Consider the following 23,551-nt stretch of genomic DNA (forward strand, 5'->3'; position numbering starts at 1 on the left):
CCCAGCTACTTGGGAGGCTGAGGCAGGAGAATTGCTTGAACCCGGGAGGCGGAGGTTCTGATGAGCCAAGATATCGCCATTTCACTCCAGCCTGGGCAACAAGAGCAAAACTCTGTTTCAAAAAAAAAGAAAAAAAAAATGTAGATATCATGTCCCCTCATAATATGCCCAAGAATCATAGACCAAGTATTAGCAGAGTCAAGTAAGAGTTAATTAGAATTGAGATGGATGAGCACTTTCTATATGCCAGGCAGTCTTAAACTCCTGATGGATGTCACTCATCTAATTTTCACATCGACACTAGGAAAGAGACTTCATTGTTCCATTGGACAGTTGAGACTGAAACACAGGCTTGACTCACCCAAGACCGCAGAGCAGTAAGTGGTAGAGCCCTAACTCAGACCATCCTCATCAGGATGACTGCGCAACACGGTACACATGCCAACTGTCCTTGAGGGCTGGAGAGAAGAGCAAGGAGAGTGGAACCATGGAACCCTTCTGTGTTATGAGCACACAGGGATTCCAATTCTACCAATTCAGGACACTAACCTCCAACCATTCCTCCAAGTCAAGGTTTGTTTCTCACTTGGTCTTATCTTCTGCTTTCTTGTGTTTTTCCTGCAGACATTCATGCCCAGGAGAAGGCTGCATTGGGTCCCTCTGGACCTTTCCTAAAAGGGAGATCCCTGTTCACTAGATGAGTTCCAGAACCATCCACTAAGGCTTTGTAGCCCCCTTTCATCAGCTGAACTTCACTGCAACCCCTATCGCTCAAGATGAGTGGCTTCCTTGCCTCGCTGGACCCCCGGCGGGTGCAGTGGGGGGCTGCCTGGAATGCAATGCACTCCAGAATCCTACGCACCAAACCAGTGGAGTCCATGCTAGAGGGAACTGGGACCACCACAGCACATGGAACCAAGCTAGCCCAGGTGCTCACCACAGTGGACCTCATCTCTCTTGGCGTTGGCAGCTGTGTGGGCACTGGCATGTACGTAGTCTCTGGCCTGGTGGCCAAGGAAATGGCAGGACCTGGTGTCATTGTGTCCTTCATCATTGCAGCCGTAGCATCCATATTATCAGGTAAGTGTCTCTGTGCAAGGAAGTACTGTGGAAAGTGTGCTTACCAGCCTGGTCACTGCTCGTCCCCCTTCTCCGAGTATTTAGTGGTGAGATGGATGAAGTGACAGAAAAGCGGATCATCATGCTCTTCTTTGCCTTGACTGCCAGTGAGGTTAGGGCCAGGCTTTGGCTCAATTATAGTAGCTTTCTTTTTCTTTATTTCTTTATTTTTGGAGATGAGGTCTTGCTCTGTCACCCAGGCTGGAGTGCAGTGGCACAGTCTCAGCTCACTGCAACCTCTGTTTCCTGGATTCAAGCAATTCTTCTGCCTCAGCCTCCCAAGTAGCTGGAATTATAGGCACCTGCCACAGCTGGCTAATTTTTGTATTTTTAGTAGAGATGTGGTTTCACCATGTCGGCCAGGCTGGTCTTTAACTCCTGACCTCATGATCTGCCCACCTCAGCCTCCCAAAGTGCTGAGATTATAGGCGTGAGCCACTACACCTGGTCTACTTTTTCAATACAGAGAATTATTTCTGTTCTCATACATCTCCCAGCTTCTCATTCCCCATCATGTTCTAATGGCTCTGTTTTTATTTTAACTCTCCTTTTCACCAGAAGATAGGTGAAACCCTATCTTCCATCCTCTTGGGGAAGAGGGGAAGGATACAGCTAAGATATAAATAATAAAGATAGGCAGAACAACAAAATGACAAGTCAATAAATCTGATATGATTGGGATCTGATAAACCTCAAACTGGCATCGTGTCCCCCAAGGAGAAGGGAGCCAAGCCAGGAGATTTAAAGGCCTTGTGAGAATCACAATGCGCCATCTGCCACAAACACCTCCACAGATTTATATTCCACAGAGACAGGCACACTAGCAGCTCCTTGTCTCCCCTTGAGAAAGACTCATAAAACTCATTTTTTAAAATAAGGTGCCAGGACTTACATACCGATACGTTGTAAAAATGGCTCTCCTATTGCCTTTCCTCTTCCTTCCTCTTCTCTTCAATTGCAATCTACAGTATCTTCCCAGAATTGCTGGAGTAGGCTGATGGACAACTTGAGAAAGGAAAACCTCCTGCTTCTTGATGATTGCATTCCAAAAGCATGAGGCTTTTCTGGGTTTTAGGTGGCAGATCATGTGGGCCAACCCACGTACTGACAGTGAATGCCTTGGTCTCTTTGAACGTTTCAGGAAAAGCAGGAATTCTAACTTATATTGGGAATTCTGTGTACCAATGCATGCCATCAAAAGAAAAGCACTACATTAATATCATACATGTAGATTAAATAGTCTTCATGTAGGACACAAAGACAGACTACAAACACACAATCAGAAAGCGTGAGGATTGTGTTTAGTGTCTCTTTAATCTGATGAGGAAAATAAGCTGAGTTTATTAACATCCTGTCATGCCTTCTCTTTCCTGTTGATTTTACCATTTATTCCCTTCTCTTTAAGTCACCCTCTTATAAGCATGAATATCCTAACAGTTGAGGTTTCTTCAGAATAGAGGGGTTTTCTCTCTTACAGATTAAAATAAATTATCCACATGGATGAACTTTAGGAATACTTGCAATTCTATTAATGTGATAGAAATTATCTCCAAACTTTTTTGCCAAAGAAATTGACTCACCATGAGTTTCTAGATCTAAACGTGTTATGTGGAACAGAATGTTAATAGTAGAACAAAACTCAGCCATGTAACCAGAGGGTTCTACAGAAGGCACAGGGCCGATCCCTGAAGTTAATAAAGACTACACAGTTTTCTCAGGATCTCATCCTATTTTGACTCAGTCTCCCAGACCAAAGTGATTTTGGTGAATGAAGTACCTGTGTCTTATTCTTCACAGGATACATTACATCCAGAAACCAGAGCCTGTCCTCCACCCCCACCACAGTGCTCAGGGGCGATGTATAATCTAGACTTTTCCACTGCTCACATGGAGAGCCTGAGATTGGCCCAGACTGTCTTATGCTGGAGCAGCTCACACCAGCTGCCAAGAGTACTGATTGTGCATACCTGTTTCCAACTTTACATTCAGTGATGTCATGTTGTTAACTTGGAATCAGCTATGGGAACTATGTGTTTGTTGTTTTTATTGTTGTTCAGAGTCAGTTGTTAAGCCTTTACCAGCACATCACTAGCCCACCTCCACTAAAGACCCTGGTCCTGCCCAGGAACTGAGGCCTTCACCACAGCACCAAGCACAAGAAGAAAAAACCCTACCCCTCCCCAAAACAGGATTCCACATATGGCCCCATCCATAACACTTCTCTATGCTTTATGACTGATTCATCTAACCACTGAGGCCATTTAGAATCTTCCTAGAGTCCTTAGCCTGGGCCAGGACCAAAATATTATAACTTGTGCCAATGTTCACATATTTATAGCAGGTTTATTCAAGCAGGCCTCTCCCTATGTGATTGTTGGTCACTAAACTAAAGGAAGTGCCCCTTCAGCACCTTCTTTCTACTTTTACATCATCATCCCCACATTGCCTCACCTTTGACAAAACTTCCTACTGCCTCTCCATACCACAATCATCAAACTCCCCTATATCTTCATCCTTTCTAATTCATGGTCCTTTTCTCCTTCTGGTCTTAATCAAAACCTGGCTCACCTGAGGGTGAGTCCAGTCTCCACAATTGTGCATTTATCTTCAGCAATAATTGCTCCTTAGTTGCAAGAATGAAGTAAAGAGAAAATTGGGATTAACTTAGATTTAACTTTTTCCACGCAGAGGGAGAAAAAAGTAATGGGGTTAAGGGTATTTTCAAAGGAAGAGTAAACTGTGCTGACTTACAAAATCTAGGCTGAATATGAAGGGAAGTGAAGACACAAGAGTGACGACTCATGAACAGTGGTAGAATCAGTAGAAATTGGAGTTGTCAATGAGGTCAAGATATCATTGCAATTAAAATACTGGGACAGAGAGATGGAAAGCTAGGAAGTGATAAAGAGTGAGATGTTTGTTTGAAATATAGATTTCAGAAGTAGCATAGCAATCAATAACATTCAGTTTAGACTTGAAACCTGGCTCAGCCACTGACTAGCTGTGAGACCTTGAGCAAGTTCCATAATTTCTCTGAACTTCAGTTTCTCCACTTTAAACACAATTAATACCTACTTCATAGGGTTGTTGTCAAGACGAAAGATGATGCATATTAAGTGCCTGGTACATTGCCAAGCACATAGCTCTAAATACGTAGTTATTTTTATTTTGTGCCAAACCCTATATCAGGTGCTTTCCAGAGAGCGTGACCCTCAAAACTCTTTATCACTTTAAAGTAGGTTTTATTATCTCCAATTTCACATCTGTGGAAAATATGTAAACTGAAGTTTAAATGACAGAACCCAGATTCAAATCTGTTGATAGGTTGAGAGAGAACGCCAGCAATATCTCTCAACCATGGCTATGAGTTTAAATCACTTGGAAACTTTTTTCTATAATAATGAAAAATGGATTTTGGAGTTCAGTTTTACTGAGTTATAATTACATATCATAAAATGCATCCTTTTAATTTATGTTTCTACTGGCTTTGATAAACACAAATAATCACATAAGCTTCATCACAATCAAGATGCAGAAGAGCTCCACACCCCCAAAATAATTTCATCATGCTGCCTCTTTGTAGCTAATCCCTCCTCCCACTCCCAGCCCCTGGCAACCACTGATTTGTTTTCAGTCCCTATTGTTTTGCCTTTTCCAGAACATGATGTAAATAGAATCATTCAGTATGTAACTTTTAAGTTTGCTTTCTTTCACTTAGTAAGATGCATTTGAAATTCATTCATGTTGTGTGTACCAGAAGGTTGTTCCATTTTCTTGCTGAGTAGTATCCCATTGTACAGATATACCACCATTCGTTTATTCTTTTACTAGTCGAAGGACAACTGGAATGTTTCCAGTCTGTCACCAATATAAATAAACTCACTGTAAATATCTACAGGTAGGTTTTTATATAAAGACAAGTTGTGGTTTCTCAAGTAAACACTTAGGAGTGAAGTTGTTAATTTGTATGATATGTGAATTCGCAACTTTACAATAAACAGTTGAGCATTTTTCCAAAGTAGCTGTATTATTTTTGACTCGCACAGGTATATGTGGAAGTTCCTTGCCAGCACTCAGAATTGTCAAGTGTTGTTTTTTGTGGTTGGTTGGTTGGTTTGTTTGCCATTTTAAAAGGTATATAGCAATATTTCAATGTGGTTTTAATTTGCATGACTCTAATTACTAACGATGTTGGACATCTTTCTGTGGGTTTGTCATCCATGTGCTCTCCTTGGTAAAGTATTTAAATCTTTTGCCCTTTTTTTTTTTTTGACAAGGAGTCTCACTCTGTCACCCAGGCTGGAGTGCAGCAGCGTGATCTCGGCTCACTGCAACCTTCACCTCCCGGGTTCAAGCAATTCTTCTGCCTCCTCCCAAGTAGCCGGGACTACAGGCATGTGCTACCATGCCCAGCCAATTTTTGTATTTTTAGTAGAGACGGGGTTTTGCCATATTGGCTGGGCTCGTTTCGAACTCCTGACCTCGTGATCTGTGTACCTCGGTCTCCCAAGTGCTGGGATTCTAGGCATAAGCTACCACGCCCAGCCCTTTTGCCCATTTTTTAATCAGGTTTTTTATTTTCTTATTATTAACTTTTAAGCATTCTTTATATACTCTGGAGAAAGTCCTATATTAGTTATGTATTTTTGCAAACACTTTCTCCAGTTTGTGGCTTGTCTTTCAATTTCTGTTTCTTTCTTTTTAAAAATACTGATGCCCAGGAACCACCTCCAGAGTTTCTAATTCAGTTGACCCAGGGATTGGAATTTTTTAAAGTTCCCCAGGGAATTCTAATTCTAATTACTTTTGCATCAACATAACAGAAACTATTTGGACAGCACAATTTTAAAAGAGTTTTTTGGCCTTGTAGCACCATTCTCCATGCTACGCAAACCAGCTTATAACATGAGACAAATCTGACTCAGAGAGCCATCTATTTTCTTTCCAATTTGTCAAGCTGGGAGGTTATAGCAACTTGTCAAGCCCCTCCCACTACTCCCGCCCCAACGTTATAATTGCCCACTGCCCTGTCACAGGTGGAAGAAAACTTATCAGAGGAAGCAGCTTGTGCTTTGTCCAGAAGGTCTTATCTACTCTTCAATAGCTCAGTAGACCACAACCGGACCCCATAGCTATGCCAAACCTAAAAACCCTTTTGTGTATTGCAGATTGTATCAACTAGATGGAGGAAATGGGTTTTTTTCTTAGTGGTTCCCACCTACAGCTTTTTGAAGAGACCGAAGGGTGGAGGCAGGATGGTTTACAGAGGTCTCTAATGTAGTTGGCTATGGATGAAACAAAGCAAAGTCATCATGCCAGTGACATCTGGCCATTCAAAGCCCCAAGAGGGTCTTAGGAACTTGAGTAGTGGAAGAGAGGCAGCTTTAACTTTTTTTTCTAAACTTATGTCCAGTTCTCTTTTAACATTATTAAAATTGTTCTTCCAGCAGGATATAGCTCTGAATGAGTCCTAAGCTCATACACTTTCTATAGTAATGCTTCAAGCTCATTTCTCAAATGTTTTTGGTAAGGATTCAACAACAGTATGCATATACAGCACCAGTCCTTTCCCTGGTACACAATACTTACAATTTTTGTCACCTACTCATAAGAAATGTTTGGCAAAAATCTAATAAGATAAGGTTCAGTAAAAATGTATTGGGTTCCCCCCATGTATCAGTCCTGGGGCAGTACCAAAAATAGGCAAGAAATTGCCTCTCATCTATTTCTAAAGGACCCGTTGCTATTGGGTCCCATTGTTTATTGATGGAGATGAATGCCAAGCCTAATAAGAAACTATGGCAATAATAGGCGTAACAATGTAATAGGCTTAGTGGCAACTACCATTTATTATCTACTTTGTACCAAAAGAGTTCTAAATGCTTAACACATTATTTTACTGCATATTACAGATGAGAAAACAGAGGGTTCTGAAAGGTTTGGTAATTTGCTTAAGGCTCCTGCTTAAGAGGTGACAGCATAAGGAATGGATAGAAGCAGTCTGACTCCAGAGCTCACTTGGTAATTATTCTGCTACTCTACTACTGTATTAGCAGATTACATTAGATTCGATTGCAGATAACAGAACACCAAAATAAGAGATAATTTCATTTCTGTCCTGTGTACAAGAAACCTGGAGAGAGGCTGCTGTTGCGGCCTCTCAAACATGGAGACACAGGCCCCTTTATTTTTCTGCTGTATCAGTCAGACATTTGTCTTCCATTGCAAGGTGACTCAAGACCCAAGATGGCTTCTGAGGCTCCAGTCAGTATGTCTGAGTTCCAGAAGGCAGGAAGAAAAATGGGAAGTTGAGGCAGGTGATTCCTTACCTTTCTGTCCTCTGTTTGTTTGTTTTGTTTTTGAGACAGCGTCTCGCTCTGTTGCCAAGGCTGGCGTGCAGTGGCACGATCTTGGCTCACTGCAATCTCTGCCTCCCGAGCTCAAGCAATTCTCCTGCCTTGGCCTCATGAATAGCTGGGATTACAGCTGCACGCCACCATGCCTGGCTAATTTTTGTATTTTTAGTAGAGACGGGCTTTTGCCATGTTGCCCAGGCTGGTCTCAAACTCTTGACTTCAGGTGATCTGCCTACCTCGGCCTCCCAAACTGTTGGAATTATAGGCGTGAGCCACCGCATCCGGCCTCTTTCCGTCCTCTTTTTAAGAATCTTTCTTTTAAGTCCTTCCCCATTTCTCCCATTGACATTGGCCATAACTTGGACATCTGGCCACAGCCAGTGAGGCTGACAACTATAGTCTTCTAATTGGGTATATTGCCAACCCCAGAATTACAGAATTCTGTTGATAAGAAAGAAAAGAAAAACTATCTGTCACTGCCAAATCTATAATGGATGCAAAACCCCGAAGCCTTACAGTTTGCTGAGGTCAATTTGTTCTGCAATATTTAAATAAAATTGGTTCTGATTCCCAATTTACAATGAGAAAATCTAAAGTCCCCCTCAGCAAATCTAGGGAGCTGTGAAGCTTATTTTCACTCTCTGGCTCTAAGTCTCTGCTTCTACAGAGTCTCTGTTACCACTTTGCGTTTTACCTCCTACCTGCTGTCCTCTTTCTTTATCATCATTATCAAACGCATCTCCCCAAAGCATCAGTAATACAAGATTGTATGCGCCATAGACTTTATGGAAAGTTTGGACCAGAGATGGGAGATATAGTACAGTCAATCCCAGCAAACAGCAAGCTCGTACTTGAATATAAGACACTCCAGCTCTCTCTGCCTTTAGAAAACATCCAACAATCCTCTCTTCTTGGCACCAGCTTTTAGCCCCATGGATAGGCAACCTTTCTCCCATAACCTCACCTTCTACTCTGTGCATTGTCAAGCCCTAAAGCTCTGTCCATATCTTACCAAGCAGTTATTTCTTCATCACCCTCCAAGTTCATCCTCACCATTCTCCAAAGAATATTTTTCCCCAACCAAAATAATCCACCGAGATAATTCACTAAACAAAGAAAATTCTCAAAGGAAGGATGAGGGGCCATGCCAGGAAGGTTAGGTATCATTCTGCAGACATTGAGAAGTTCAGTGACATGACCAGATATTTACTTTAGTAATACAGTGAAAAGAAGATAGAGGTGGGGAAGCTGTCATGGGCATATTGTATAAAACTTGCAGGAGAAATGAAGCCTTAATCCCTGAAAGGTCAAAAGGAAGCTTAGGAGGAAGAGAATTTGGGCATGAGTAGATGAAGGATGAGCAGGGAGAGCAAGAAAGGCTCTTTCTAGCCAAGGAAAGACAAATAATAGAGAAACTATTGAAACAATGTGATTAAAATAATAGATTTTACAACACAGTTCTGGTGACAGAAAGTAAAAATAGAAACAGAAAACTCTAGCAAAAAGACCACCACAGAACACCACGAGGGGGCTAAAACTCGTCTTTGCGTGTATCACGCTGCGGAAGGGGCTTTTGTGTAGCACCTCCTTTCCATCCTCACCAATCCTGTGGAGGAAGGGATGACTTTAGTTCCGCTCTACAGATAAGGAGCCAGAGCCAGAGGCTAAAGGAGCTTCCTGAACATCCCACAACTATTTAGTGCCGTGCCAAAACTCAAATCTATGAATGTGAATGCCAAAGCTCATGCTCTGCCATTTCAGCAAGCTATCTCTGAGATCTTTGAAGCCAGAAAGTCTTTCTTATTAGATGTGAATTAATAAATTGTGATCAGTTCCCATTGATTGGGTCTAAAAGGCAATGAAGGATCATCACACTGAGCAGTATTTTTCTCAACACCCTTAGTTTATGATTTGGCATTAGGGTTTATAATTTGTATTTCCTGCCATTCTCATTTGATCTTTGGCACCTTGTGATCCATCATCAGGCAATCTCATGGTAATGGAATCCCTGGGGAGGAGGTAAGAGAGCAGAGCCCTGTTGAGCAGATGTCTCTCCACAGGTTCCCAACCTCCTCCTGGGCTGGTTCTCGCAAAGCCCAAATGTAGCATCCCCATTTCAGTGTTCACCTTGGGTTTGGTTCTCATGACCAAAGAAAGATTTCTTTAAAAACTCAGTCTATATAGATAGTCTGACAAATTCCCTTGTATTATCTTTCAGAATAATAAACAATTTTCCCTCCTCAAATTGAAGACACTCTTGAGAGGTGAAACAGGAGGGTTGGTCCTTTGCGACTCCTCTGTGATCTAGGATTAGTCATTCATTCCACAACTTGTCTTTGTTTGTTCCCCCGAAACACCTCTGGAAACTGCTCTTAACCACAATGGGGAGTGGAAGAGGCAGAATGTTGAGAGGATGGGAAGGAAATGCAAATATGAACAAATGCATGCTAGTCCTCAAGCCTCTAGAAGAGTAGTTCCCGCAAATGTCCAAATACACAGCCATGTCAAAATCAGAATGATGATGCAGCTACTCCTGATGCTTATAAAGTCTCTAAGATATAACTTAGCAAGCACATGATAAATGTTAATGCATGTTATTATTACTATAAGTTTTATTGTTATTAGGCAAATACTGCGCACCAGGTACTGTGCATACATTATCTCATTTAATCCTCTCAATCTTCCTACCACGTGGATATTAATGTCCCCATTTTATGACTCATCGTAAAACTAAACTTGAGGAGTTTTGCTGTGCCTCACACTAACTGAAAACCATTTGCACAATCCCAACAAACCGTACAAAATAAATGCCATTATTATACTCATTTTGCAGACAACAAAACTGAGGCTCAGGGAGGTTAGGTGACTTGTCCAGAGCCACAAGGTGATCACTGGCAAAGGCTGGGTCTAAATATGATTCAGCCTGATTATAGAGACCATGACCCCCAAAACTACTTCATACAGACACAAACTTCTAGATGTATTATTTATTTATTTATGTTTGAGATAGGGTTTCACTGTGTTCTCCAAGCTGGGGTGCAGTGGCACGATCATGGCTCACTGCAGGCTCAAACTCCTGGGCTCAAGCGACGCTCCCACCTCAGCCTCCTCAGTAGCTGAGACTATAGGCATGCATCACCACACCCAACTAATTTTCTTTCTCTTTTTTCTATCTTTCTTTCTCTCTCTCTCTTTCTTTCTTTTTTTTTTTTTTTTTTTTTTTTTTTTTTTTTTTTTTTTTTTTTTTTTTTTTTTTTTTTTTTGTAGAGACAGGTGGTGTTGCAATGTTACCCACGCTGGTCTCAAACTCGTGGCCTCAAGCTATCCTTCTGCCTCAGCCTCCCAAAGTGCTGGGATTACAAATGTGAGCCACTGTGCCCAGCCCACCCCTAAATTTAAAAGCTCACCAAAGAGAATCAAATGAATCAAGGAACCCTCACTTTTATTGGGGTTTCAAAAGACCCTGTACCTTACCCTATTGATTGGCAGAGCAGTTTTCTAGACCAAAATTTCTCTAAACCAGGTCATGAGAATGACTTGTAAGCTCAGCATCTTTCTGTCACCTGTCAGCAGTGAGGAGAAAGGTATTGTAAAGTTCATGTGGCTCTTCTATATAGGGATCGATTGACAGCACTGTAGGAAGGATGTCAGTTACCAATTCAGAGAAGGTGAGCACGTTTTAATAGAAATTTGCAAGTTTCTCAAACTGCTGATGGCGATAATGAGTTTCCTCCAGCAAAGCCAGGAAAACCTGGGTTTCTTTTACATCTTCTGCAGCACCGAGTAGTGTGGACGGTGCATACCACGAGCACCTAGCGTGGTTGTGGGAGGGACTGACCACCTTCACTGGCCCCAGCATAGCAGGAGATGCTGCAGAACACAGGAAAGAACTCTGAAACAAAGGGCTTCACATCAGTATGAAGAAACAAGACACACATGAAATAATTGTGAGTGCTGCAAGAGACAATCAGGCCTGGGTCAGAAGTCGGGACACCTGAGGTCTAATTCCATCTCTCAGCCTCAGCAGTTCAGAGCCCTCAGGCAAGTCATTCACATGTCCCGATCTAAGTCTTGGTTTCCTCCTCTGAAAAATGAAGAGTTTGAATTGGATTGCCTGTCACATGAGTTTGCATGAAAAAGAATCCAGAGGGGGAAAGATTTGTAAAGAAGGGCCTATTGTCTCAATTACCCCCACACTCATCCCAATCCCAACTAGCATCTGGGAGCCAGATTCAATTAGTTTCTGTAGCTGAACTGCCTCAGTTCAAGTCCTGCTTTGCCATTTTCTCCTTCCGTGAGTTGGAAAATACCCTTAACCCTAGAGCTTCCCAAACAGGTTGCTGAAAGTTAAAGGTGTGCCATGTGCCAAGATATGGATCCTTCAGCTTTAGGACACATGGAAAATGACACAGGCCCCAGGCTAGTGAGCAGGCTCGCCCTTTTATACATTACCTCTTTTTCATATACATATAAATATCTTTTTTTTTTTTTTGAGACTGAGTTTTGCTCTTGTTGTCCAGGCTGGAGCACAATAGCATGATCTCGGCTCACTGTAGCCTCTGCCTCCCAGGTTCCAGCGATTCCAGCCTCCCTCACTCCTGCCTCAGCCTCCCAGGTAGCTGAGATTACAGGCACCAGCCACCATACCCTAATTTTTGTATTTTTAGTAGAGACAGGGTTTCGCCATGTTGATCAGGCCGGTCTAGAACTCCTGATCTCAGACAATCCACCTGCCTCGGCCTCCCAACGTGCTGGTATTACAGACGTGAGCAACCACACCCGGACCAAGTGTCATTTTCTAGGGGGGGCTATGTTATGTGATAAAGATTGAGAAGTCCTGATAACCTGTTGAGATCTTGGATTCATCATCTGCAAATGGAAATTATAATTGTTTCTGCATCATAACCATTTTGTGAAGACTAAGATTTTGTATGTAAAGTGCTTAATATGCCTGTGCACATAGTAAATGCTCAGTGATATTTGTGTTAGTACCAGCACTACCAAGACTATTGGCCAGTTTTCAACCTAACAAGGCTAGGTTCTCGATGCAAATGAGTAGTCCTGGTTCCAATGCTGAAGCTCCTCAGTCCACCCCGAGCAAAAAGACTGACAGACTTGCCTCCTACTCACTGTCCTCCAGATGAACCTGCACAAAGAGCATGCTTTTGACTCGGAAGGTGTATGCCCAAGAGGAATTCTCTTCTCTACAGGAACAACCTCCTTTAACAAGGCTGTGCCTTAAAACACACTAATAGGTTGTGCCTCAAAACAACAAGTAAATAAACATGTATAATAATTACAAACAATGATAAGTGCTATAAAGGAAAATAAAAGAGGTATCATGTCAACGTACTTTTTCTGAAGAAGTATATTTAAGCAGCCTCAACTTTGTGCACTGGAATAGATGCTAAAGATGTAGAGATAAGTAAGGCATGGTACCTGCCAACAGTCATGGGATAAACACCTGAGACAGGAATGTTGATGGAAACTCATGAGGAGGAGTTATGCCAAGCACCAGCCCTTGCCCTCAGAGGTCTGCACAGGCAGACTTTCTAAGTGGAGTCTAACTGACTGACCACAGCAGTTCAGGAGCTTTGCATGTCCCAGGCCATCTACTTTGAATACTCTGGCCCACACCTCATGTTGCTAGTTCACAGAGGCTGGTGACAAGGAGCCATGGCCACCCCAGGGAATCGAAGAGCTCCTAGCGCTTGCCCTGGCAAGGAGGTGAGATCACCAAAGCAAAGGGGTGCAAGGAGAGAAGAGAACTTAAGGAAGAACTTTGTTAAGTGACTACACACAGATGAAGATGGATAATAAGAAGCAACGATGGAGAAAGAAAAGAAGTGCGCAGAAGAAAGGGAGTGAAACCAAAGGAAGAACAGATTCTTACACAAGGGAACAGAAAGGGAATGAGCGTTTGCATCACAAGCTGCAGGGACACTGACAAAAGGCCATTCTGTTGACAGCTTGTGGGTTAGAGATGGCAATTTCTGGGGTGTAGTGAAGGCAAACATCACAGTGCAAAAGGTGGCGTTAGCATGGAGAAGAACAAACAGCAAGCAAGAGAATGGATCCTTTATTTAACAACCGAAGGAATGCATTTGCCCTGGACACAACCTGTGCCTGTGTTTCATTAAGAGTCATGAGTATGTATGTGAAAAGCAATTTTTTGCTGACACGTACCACAAACATTTTATATACTATTCCTCACCACTGGTCACTCTTATAGATCTGACCCTAAAACCTCCCTTGCAAAGTAATTGAAAACATATATATAATGTATACATTTACATATATATATATATATATATGCATATACACATATTTGCTCAAATATATCTGTAGATCTTACTAACTCTTTAGACATTTCCTACTTGTAATAAATACCAGAATAGTCCTTGACTATATTTATTTCTCTTGAAAGTTTGTTTATAAATACCTTAGCTGGCCGGGCGCGGTGGCTCACGCCTGTAATCCCAGCACTTTGGGAGGCCCAGGCGGGTGGATCACCAGGTCAAGAGATCGAGACCATCCTGGCCAACATGGTGAAACTCCATCTCTACTAAAAATACAAAAATTAGCTGGGTGTGGTGGCGTGCACCTGAAGTCCCAGCTACTCGGGAGGGTGAGGCAGGAGAATTGCTTGAACCTGGGAGGCGGAGGTTGCAGTTAGCCAAGATTGTGCCACTGCACTCCAGCCTGGCGCCTGGCAACAGAGCAAGACTCTGTCTCAAAAAAATAAAAAATAAAAAATAATGCCCTAGCTTATAATTTCTTAGACTTTAAAAAATATATATATATAATTAATTTCTCTTATATATGAAGCATAGATACAAATACCCGCTCCTTTGAAAACACTTCTAAGGCTATTTTAATTAGGAGAGTGCTTATGTGGCAGAATACTATAAACTCAGCCAAGAACATTTGCTATTTTCCTTGGTGGGAAAGCCTCTTTCAAAAAGCCCCCCAGTTTATCCAAGAAAGTCACTGTTCCATTCATTTGAGTTCTCTTGTTCAAAATTTAGCTCAAAACTCACCATTGCTGTTGCATTCAGTAGGGGCTACTTAGCTGGAAACAATCTATCAGGATGATGTACTGTAGGTGGGACTCTTAGGAAGAACAGTAACCCCCATCTTTGTCAGCTGTGCACAGAAGACGCTGTGGCCAGTTTACCCAGTGCATGCCAGCCTTCCATCCTCATCGACCAGCAGGTGGCAACACTCACGCCATAAAATGCAAATTGTATATGTGTACCCTATAGAAAGCCAAATCCACCTAGAGTTCTGAGGAGTCGGGGAGTAGAAAAGAGGAGCGGAGAAGGAAGGAGGTGAAAGCGTTAGAAGTTTGTATCACAGGATGGGAGAGAACTAGAAGTAGGCGCTGTAACCAAATCCCCATCACCAAAAGATTCTCTCCTGCAAGCCTCCTAAATCCAGAGTCTCTGGCCCCATTCTTCCCCTCCCTGTGTTCCCTCCAGGTTCTGTTTCAGAAGTGGGTTGAGCACACCTAGGGCTTGGTCTAGAATCAACATGATTTCTTATCTTCCTACAAACTCTGAGACTCTAAAACCATCAGCTAGCGATACTTGCTTCCAACCTCCTTTATCCCACTCTGAGGCAAAGGCTCCTGTGTAAATATTCCACGGGCTACTGCTAAGTAAAGCTCTCTGGGATTCCTTTTCCTCATCAATGAATAATAGCCCTAGCTCCCCCTGAAGGAGTGCCTACCATATGTCAAGAACTGTGACACAGGTCCTCTGATGACCCAGAACAACCTGCGTAGTAGGTGTATCACCAGCACCATTTTCCAGGTAGAGAAACCGGGTCAGTGAATTGGGCAACCTGCTCCAGACCATAGCTAGCAATAATTTTATTTGTCCTTTATTAAGCACCTACTGTGTGCCGGGCACTGGGCAAAGTGATCTGTGTGCAACATCTTACTTCGTTGTCATAGCCACTCTGGGTCTCTCTCCAGAGGCTGTGTGAATTCTATGACACCTCACTCCCTCTCCTAAAACAAAAAGGCCTCCCAAAGTGCTGGGATTACAGGCGTGAGCCACCACACCCTGCAGGTTGGATACATTTAATCAACAAATTATTAAACTTCCTTGAACTGTCTTGTGGGTCACTTCTCTGACTTTAAGGACAACTTATTTCTTACCTGTTTGTATGTTGATACATTGATGCTGTGGCTTGGGGGACTTGAGTATTCTCTATTCCCTACCCAACTTTAACTGGAGCCCTGTCAAGTTCAATAACTAATGGTGTCATATACCCCCCGATTAATGATGCTGCATGTCCCCTAAGCACAGGTGGTTACTGTCCACCTGGGGCCTGCTTGGGCAGAGAAATCATGAGTCTCTTCTTAGACACAAAGAAACACAGGCATTCCCAGACAAATTGCTTTTCCTCCAGACACGTTTGTAAAAATTGCCTGGGTTTCCCTGGCCAGTGATGAAGTGACTGAGATTGCTCAAGTAGAAGAGACAGTGGCAGTGAGGCTGAAGGGACAGAGCACCTGACCAATCACTCCCTGAAGAAGAACCCCACAGTTTTCTTGGCTAACCAAGGGCATAGGGAAGAGGACATCAGTGCAGGTTCACTGGGTCCAGCCACACATGATGGGGCCTGGATAGACGCTTCTCAGGACCCAGCAACCTGCTTCTCAAGACAGCAATGACGGGGACACTGCATTACTCACCATATGGAACTCGGTGTCACAGGGAAAAGAAATATTTCTGAGAGAATTTACACTTCATTTCTCTCTGAGGTCCTGTGATTTCTCCTCATACCCCACTTCCATCTACATTTAGGCAGGATTAGTGACCATAGCTACATATACAGTATGTCTTAGCCCTCCTGTGGCTTTACAAATGGAACAGAGATATTTTAATAAAATGAAGTCGGGCGTGGTGGCTCATGCCTGTAATCCCAGCACTTTGGGAGGCTGAGGCGGACAGATCATGAGGTCAGGAGTTCTAGACCAGCCTGGCCAACATGGTGAAACCCCGTCACTACTGAAAATACAAAAGTTAGCCAGGCGTGGAGGCACAAGCCTGTAATCCTAACTACTTAGGAGGCTGAGGCAGGAGCATTGCCTGCACCTGGGAGGCAGAGGTTGCAGTGAGCTGAGATGGCGCCACTGCACTCCAGCCTGAGTGAAAGAGTGAGACTCCATCTCAGAAAAAAAAAATAAAGAAATAAATAAAAGGAAGAAAATGAGTAACAACTCTCAGCAAAATGCTATATTTGGTGAGGACTTTCTTAAAGGCATGTTTGGGTCTAAGTGGTGAATTTCACCAGTGCAGCCCAACAGCTGATTCCATCCTGTGTCTGGGAGATGGCAGATAGTTGGCACTTGGGAAGAATGACTTCATGGATGAGAAATCACTGACCTCATTTGCTACATCAGCCCACCCCAACCTTCCTACCTACCCACTGTGAAGTATAAGATACAGTATAGGCAAAACACCTAATAGGACCTGATATCAGTGGCCTGGGTCCCCCCCACCCAAGGCAACCTGACTCAACTCTCCAGTTGTCAGTGATCCCAGAGGCCTGAATGAAACTGTAAAGTTGGCAAATTTTTTTCTTGGACAACTGCCTCTACTCCCTCTCCTCTTTCTTGATAGCCTCTTTCCCTTTGGACAGTTCTTCTGGTTGGTTGGTTTTCTGGTCTGTTTCCTCCATGATACCATAGGCCCACAGAAAAGAGATTGTATTCTTCCTGTTCACCTTTAAAGCCTTAAAAGATAATATAGATGCATGAGATAATACCTTATCAGTGCATTGAATAAACGAACGAGTGAATTGAAGAGCTCCTAAGGCTGGGTATCAGGAGACCTCAGTTCTAGCCCGAACTCTGCCATTAATGGAATACAGAGCTTCAGGTCTGGGGCTCAGCTGCATTTTATTTATTTTATTAAAAAAAGAACAACCCTGATGAGCAACTGACACTCCTTCCCATTCCCATGCTCAGTCAGTCCTGGGGGTCCACAAAGGAGGGTCAGGGCCTTTGGGGAGGTATGGGATGAAGGAGACCTTAAGTAGACCAGCCTCAGTTCTCCCACCCCCTCAAACAGAGCCACCTGCTTTCACCTATTTATGTATCAGGCTCTCAAATGTGACTGTGTGAAAAAAAAAAAAAAAAAGAGTTCTACAATTAAGAAAGAACTTTAAACTATACAAGCAGATGAACTGTAGTCCTTTTCAGGTAGTCCACCAGTCTATTAAAAAGGTCCCACCGCCTCAATCATTTGATCTCAGTCCACCTCTGCAGGCTCATCTTCCACAATTTCCAAAGTAGCATGCATGTGTCATCCCAACTACACCTTTTCATCTGCCTGAAACCACCCTTTCCCCTATTTGTTTTTCTGACTGGCAAAGCCCAGCTCCCCCCTCCAAGAAGTAGCTCAAAAGCCTCCCTACCCCAATCTCCCTGCTTCCACAGCAACCAAAGAACCATGTTCCCTGAGAACCACGCTCACCACACTGGGCTCCAAGAACACCTCATAAATGCTCAATAGTATGAAATGCTGGCCGTGTGGAATCAGCTGTTTATTGAACTCTTTCCTGATTGAAATATAGATGCCTCAAGGTCAGGAAATCTGTCTTACCATTTGTGTCTCTGTCATTCATTACAGTGCCTCATTTAGTAGCCACTTAATGTGTGTGGAACAAAGGAAGGAAATTAGAAAGTCAAAAGGTATTTAGGAAACTGTTAAAATAGCTGATAAGTAGGTAAGGGAATAGTCAAAGTAAGGTAAACTACATGTTAATGGAAAAATCTGTCTGAGTAATTGGCATCCAAGTGTGAATAACCCCTAGATTTAATCCTTTCAGGTAAAAGTACACTTATTTAAAAGTATTTATTTACCTAATGGCTCACCTTGGTGGAATGCAGAGAGAAATCTACTCCTTAAATGGAGAAGCCCTTCTCAACTTATGACCAGGCAAGATAACAATTGAATTCATCATATTATACAAACTGTACCTCCAGTAACTTCACCCTTAAGTGGAAGAGCATCTCCACTTAAAAAATAGATTTCCTCCTTTTGCCCACTCACAGCTGGGTCTTTCTCGTTTACCTGCTTAGGAAGGAGAAGTTTTGCCTCCTGGTTCTAAGAGGTCAATAGGGAATCCTGGGGAGAAGCATGTCATGATTATCTTTGCTATTGGGTTGTGCTATGTTAAGCATCATTTGGAAAGGTCAACGTTGTATATAGCCTGTCTGAAAGAACTAAACCTACAGCTGGATCTTTATTCTAACTTGAAAAAAAATTCACATTGAAAAGGACCACATTTTTCTGAACCCCAAATCACACATCATCTGAGATACACAAAAGAGGATTAACAGAGAATATTGCAAATCGAGACTCCTGATACCTTGTCCCGCCCCACTTTTCGATGTGGAAGTCCTCTCCACATCTAGCTGATTTTTAGGCTGACAAATTGTCAATTTAACCACAAGTAGTTCTGGATACAGAAATATAAAACACTAGAAATAGGACAAAATATAAATAGGAATATGTTTACGATAGACTTATATGGCGGGTAATTGAAAAGGTATCAGACTTGCAGGCTTATTACCTCTAGTCCTGCTGAAATAAATCCTTTATATTTCTCAGGGACTTAGATTTCCCACCTCTGACCAACACTAAGGGAAAATTTCCATCCTGTGGCCTGCAGCTTGCGGTCACTCACTGATGGCTGCCTGCACCTAAACTCTGGATTTCATATTGATTCTCTCTAGCTGTATTAATAAGTACTTTTGAAATCAACATGCTTCTCCCTCTAATTACTTGGTGGATAACCACAAAATGCAAAATCACTTTGATAATAGCATAAGGCAAATATGATTAGAAAGGTGACTCCGGCAAAATTTTTTAACGGATTCACCAAATTAAGTAAAGATTATTTATACATTGAACTCTCTCTCTTTTTTTTTTTTTTTTTTTTTTTTTTGAGGCAGAATCTTGCTCTGTTGCCCCTGTTGGTGTGCAATGGCACAATCTCGACTAACTGCAACCTCCACCTCCCAAGTTCTAATGATTCTCCTGCCTCGGCCTCCAGAGTAACTGGGACTGCAGGCGTCTGCCACCATACTCGGCTAATTTTTTTTGTATTTTTAGTAGAGATGGGTTTCACCATGTTGGCCAGGCTAAGCTCGAACTCTTGACCTCAGGTGATCCACCCACCTCGGTCTCCAAAGTGCTAGGATTACAGGCATGAGCCACCACGCCTGGCTGTTGATCTCTCATTTAAAATAGTGATTATCCACCCTAGTACACCAAAATTCATTTTTGGTAATAAATATTTTGTAATGCTGCCTCTACTATTCTGGATGAAAACTGGAGATTCTTACCTTCCTACACACTTAATTTTTTAAAAAATGAATAGACCTCGAGTATGAAATATAGATCAAAAAAGTTGTTTTGAATAAAACAATATTTATTTCAACATGAATGCTAGGCATGCGTACATTAGGAGACACAGCGGAGTCGTCAGATGTTTGTGGTCACTTATAGAACCACTGTGAGTACAGCTGCCACAAATGCAGACGCATATAGGTCTGTTACTTGATGCTCAAAGACCATAAATAACGTTGTTGATGGTGGTCTTCCAAAATGATGATCAACTCAGTTAATTCCAAACCAAACAAATGACAACTGTCTCTCAATTTACCCAGCTGTTGCAGTCCTGGAAAATTCAATGTCTAAAAAGCCATGCCAAAAAATTTACTTTGTGTGCATGTGTAAAATGGAGATAAATTCAAGTTCAAAAATTACAAACAGGTTTGTACTTAAATGAATGTCCACTGGGGGCATCAGCAGTCATATGTGACACAAGACAGAGCTTCAATCTGTGAGTCAGTCACATTGCAGAATGACAAATAGCCCAGGCACCTGTCCACTTAATGCCACAAGTGTCCACAATCATTGTGAGAACCATAGACACTCCCACATATTTCCAAAATTCCCCTAGGAGTCAATGCCACCTCTATTAAGAACCATTGGTACATATGGTATTTTCTTCAGGGCTTCCCCCACTAACTAGATGATTAAGAGGTGGCTTTAGCTGTGAAACCAAAGAATGATGCATCAGAAGGGAACCTAAAGTGTATCTAGTTGGCCACCTCATTACATCCATAGGGGTGTAAGTAACTTGCCCCTGGACACTCACTACTCTAGGACCCTAAATAATCTAGGATAAAAACCAATGTTTCACCTGGCACAGTGCTTCCTGCTGTAATCCCAGCACTTTGGGAGGCTGAGGCAGGCGGATCACTTGAGGTCAGGAGTTCGAGACCAGCCTGGCCAAACCATGAAATCCCATCTCTACTAAAAATACATAAATTAGCCAGTCATGGCGGCACATGCCTGTAATCCCAGCTACTTAGGAGGCTGAGGCAGAAGAATGGCTTAAACCCAGGACGTGGAGGTTGCAGTGAGCTGAGATCACACAACTGCACTCCAGCCTGGGCAGCAGAGTAAGACTCTGTCAAAAAAAAAAAAAAAAAAAAAAAAATTCCCTTTCCATGCTTTTAATTTCTTATTGAAATTAGAAAGATACTCTTGAATATGTTTCTCTTACATACCAGATATTTCAAAATAGTTGAATGAATGAGAACATTTTTCTCAGGACATTTCAGGCTGTAAACATTCAATTCTCACCAATAAGTTTAAATGCCAGGCTAGATGTTCTCTAGTGCCCACCATAAGTCTGAATTTTTCCATACAAACAAATCAGAAAATTTTAAAAATATTATAAGATATTTTACAGTGTGTCCAAAACAATGATTTCTTGGAGCAGAAATTGTCTAATATGGTGAGTGGCTGATTGATTTTTTCCCACTGTTCTCCACAAACTATAGTCATCAGTACCCCAGCAGGGCCTTGGGAAATGGCTAAGATTCCAGATGCTCCTTATACTATGCACAGCCAGGGCCTTTTTCTCTGATTCAGACAGCAATGGACTAGTTCATTCACAAGACCTAATGAAGACTTGGCCATTTGCTAATTACCCTTGGCAAGTGTATTCTGGTGGTGAAATGGGTATTTTAAAATTTAATTTGTCAGATCGAATGTTATGGAGAGAATATTTGATTGCACAAACTCCAAAATATTCTCTCTCCAAATTAAATTTGTGATCAAATCGATGCCTGCTTCAAAAGCATCATTTGAAAAAGATTTTACTTATAAATCTTGTGCAAGATCAGGTGGTAAAGTTGGGTGATGAGAATAAGCTCATAGAATATAGGAATTATTGGATAATGCTGTGGATCTGATACCAAAACAGAGAAGTGAGTTGCCTCTTCACTTCCTTCCTCACACAGCACTGAAAGAGCAACCAAATCTGCATGTGCAAACTCAACTCCCGAGAACCCTGAAAACACACGGCATCCAAGAAAATATCATCAGGTTCTTGTATTTAATGCATGCACACTCTATACTTTCCCCATGGAAGAGCTCTTAAGCCTTTCTTCAAAGACCATTTCCTCTTAATCTTAGACTCACTCTAACAATTTAAATAGCAGGTGTTGGAAGCAGCAATTTAGAAAAGAGCTGGTCTTACTGCTCCAGGTAAGCACAGGGACAGCAACAAGAAGTAGCAACTGACAGTCTGACATCAAGGAAAGAGATGAAAAGCTATATTTACAAAGTAAGGGGAGGAGGACTGATATAGGAACTCAAAATAAATAACAGCCTGGGCCATTTAATGTAGAGACAAACAGCTTCACTGTCCCCGAGAGCATCTCCATAATACCAGACGATACAGTAACTGATGTAAAAGAAAAGCTAAGTTGTGCTTGATAGATTTTGCAGCAAAAAATTTACAAAATTCAATGTAACAGATGGAATCCTAGAGTGTCAGAGTTAGGAGATCATTAATAGAACCTTTGGTATAATACCTTTATTTGCAAAACAAGGATGCTGAATATATAGGGATGGAATAGAAACAGGAGCCCAGCATAACTGGTCCAGTGCTTCTTCCATGTAGACATGCTGACAACTGAAGCAGCCGAGGGGAAGGAAGAGACAGTACATTTCATGGAATCCTTTGTTGTGCCTTTGCTTTTGACATCTGTTTTTGCTTCTTTGCATTCATTTCACCCACTTCCAAAGAAGAAGAAACCTGCTCTCTTTATTCACAAAAGGGTGAACTATTGTTCCCTGGTTTGTGATAAGAGAACCTCAGGGTTGACTCTTAACAAAATTGGGACTGAAGGTAACGTTGACTTTGAGCTCCCTCCCACATCCCCCCACACCCCACCCCTGGGATGTTTCCTCCCGCTGTCCTCAGACTGTCCTCCAACTTGTTGCCCCACCCACTGGCCCACACCCAGAATTCCCAGCACAAAATAGGAAACTCTCCCAACTCCCAGAAGTTTGGTGTGTTTTCAACCTCTTTCTAATTTATTCTCTAATTACATTAAAGAATGAGGCAATATTCCAGTGTATTTCAGAAACAAGTGACCACATGCATTACCGGGAGAGCTGGTTACAATGCAGCATCCTGGTTCCTATCTCCTGAAATTAAGATTCAATAGATGATTCTGGTGGAAGTGGGCCCTGAACCCACTTTGGAAAACACATGGCTCTGCTTACTTGGTTAGCCTCGTCGCCTTCTAATACCTGGTTGCACACTCCCCCTCCACCCAAATATTTTATATGGTCTCTCTCTGCCATATCTTTGCCTCATATTCCACCTTCCTCATCCAGTTAATCCCTACATATGCCTCAAAATCCTCTGAGTACATGTCTCACACCTCTACTCCCAACGTTATACATTTTTACATTGTCAAGCTTACACAGCGCCCAAGCCTACAATGGGCACTGATGGCCTCTCTCCCCTTGAGGGCAGGGGCATATGCCATTTGTCTTTTTTATCTTCAGTGCTTCACACCCTGCCACGCACATGACAGGTCTCTAAAAGTATTTATTAAATTATCTTTTGTGCATGTGCTAAATTTCCTTGTTAATAATTAGTAATTTACTTATATTTGCATCTTTTATCTATCTACTAGATATAGTACAGCATTTTCACAGATTGCTCAAAGTATCACTCTCAAA

General features: G+C 42.2%; 1 protein-coding gene across 1 annotated transcript in view; it reads left to right on the forward strand.

Moving 5' to 3' along the window:
• SLC7A14 (solute carrier family 7 member 14) overlaps nt 1-23,551 on the forward strand; it is a 117,474-nt gene that overhangs the window by 56,582 nt on the left and 37,341 nt on the right. The window contains exon 2 of the mRNA XM_017501967.2: nt 625-1,080. Within this exon, the coding sequence (XP_017357456.1) occupies nt 777-1,080 (304 nt within the window). The 5' untranslated portion in view covers nt 625-776. The remainder of the gene's footprint in view (nt 1-624; nt 1,081-23,551) is intronic.

The sequence above is a fragment of the Cebus imitator genome, unplaced genomic scaffold (genome assembly GCF_001604975.1).
Source record: "Cebus imitator isolate Cc_AM_T3 unplaced genomic scaffold, Cebus_imitator-1.0 Scaffold287, whole genome shotgun sequence".
Classification (NCBI taxonomy): Eukaryota; Metazoa; Chordata; class Mammalia; order Primates; family Cebidae; genus Cebus; species Cebus imitator.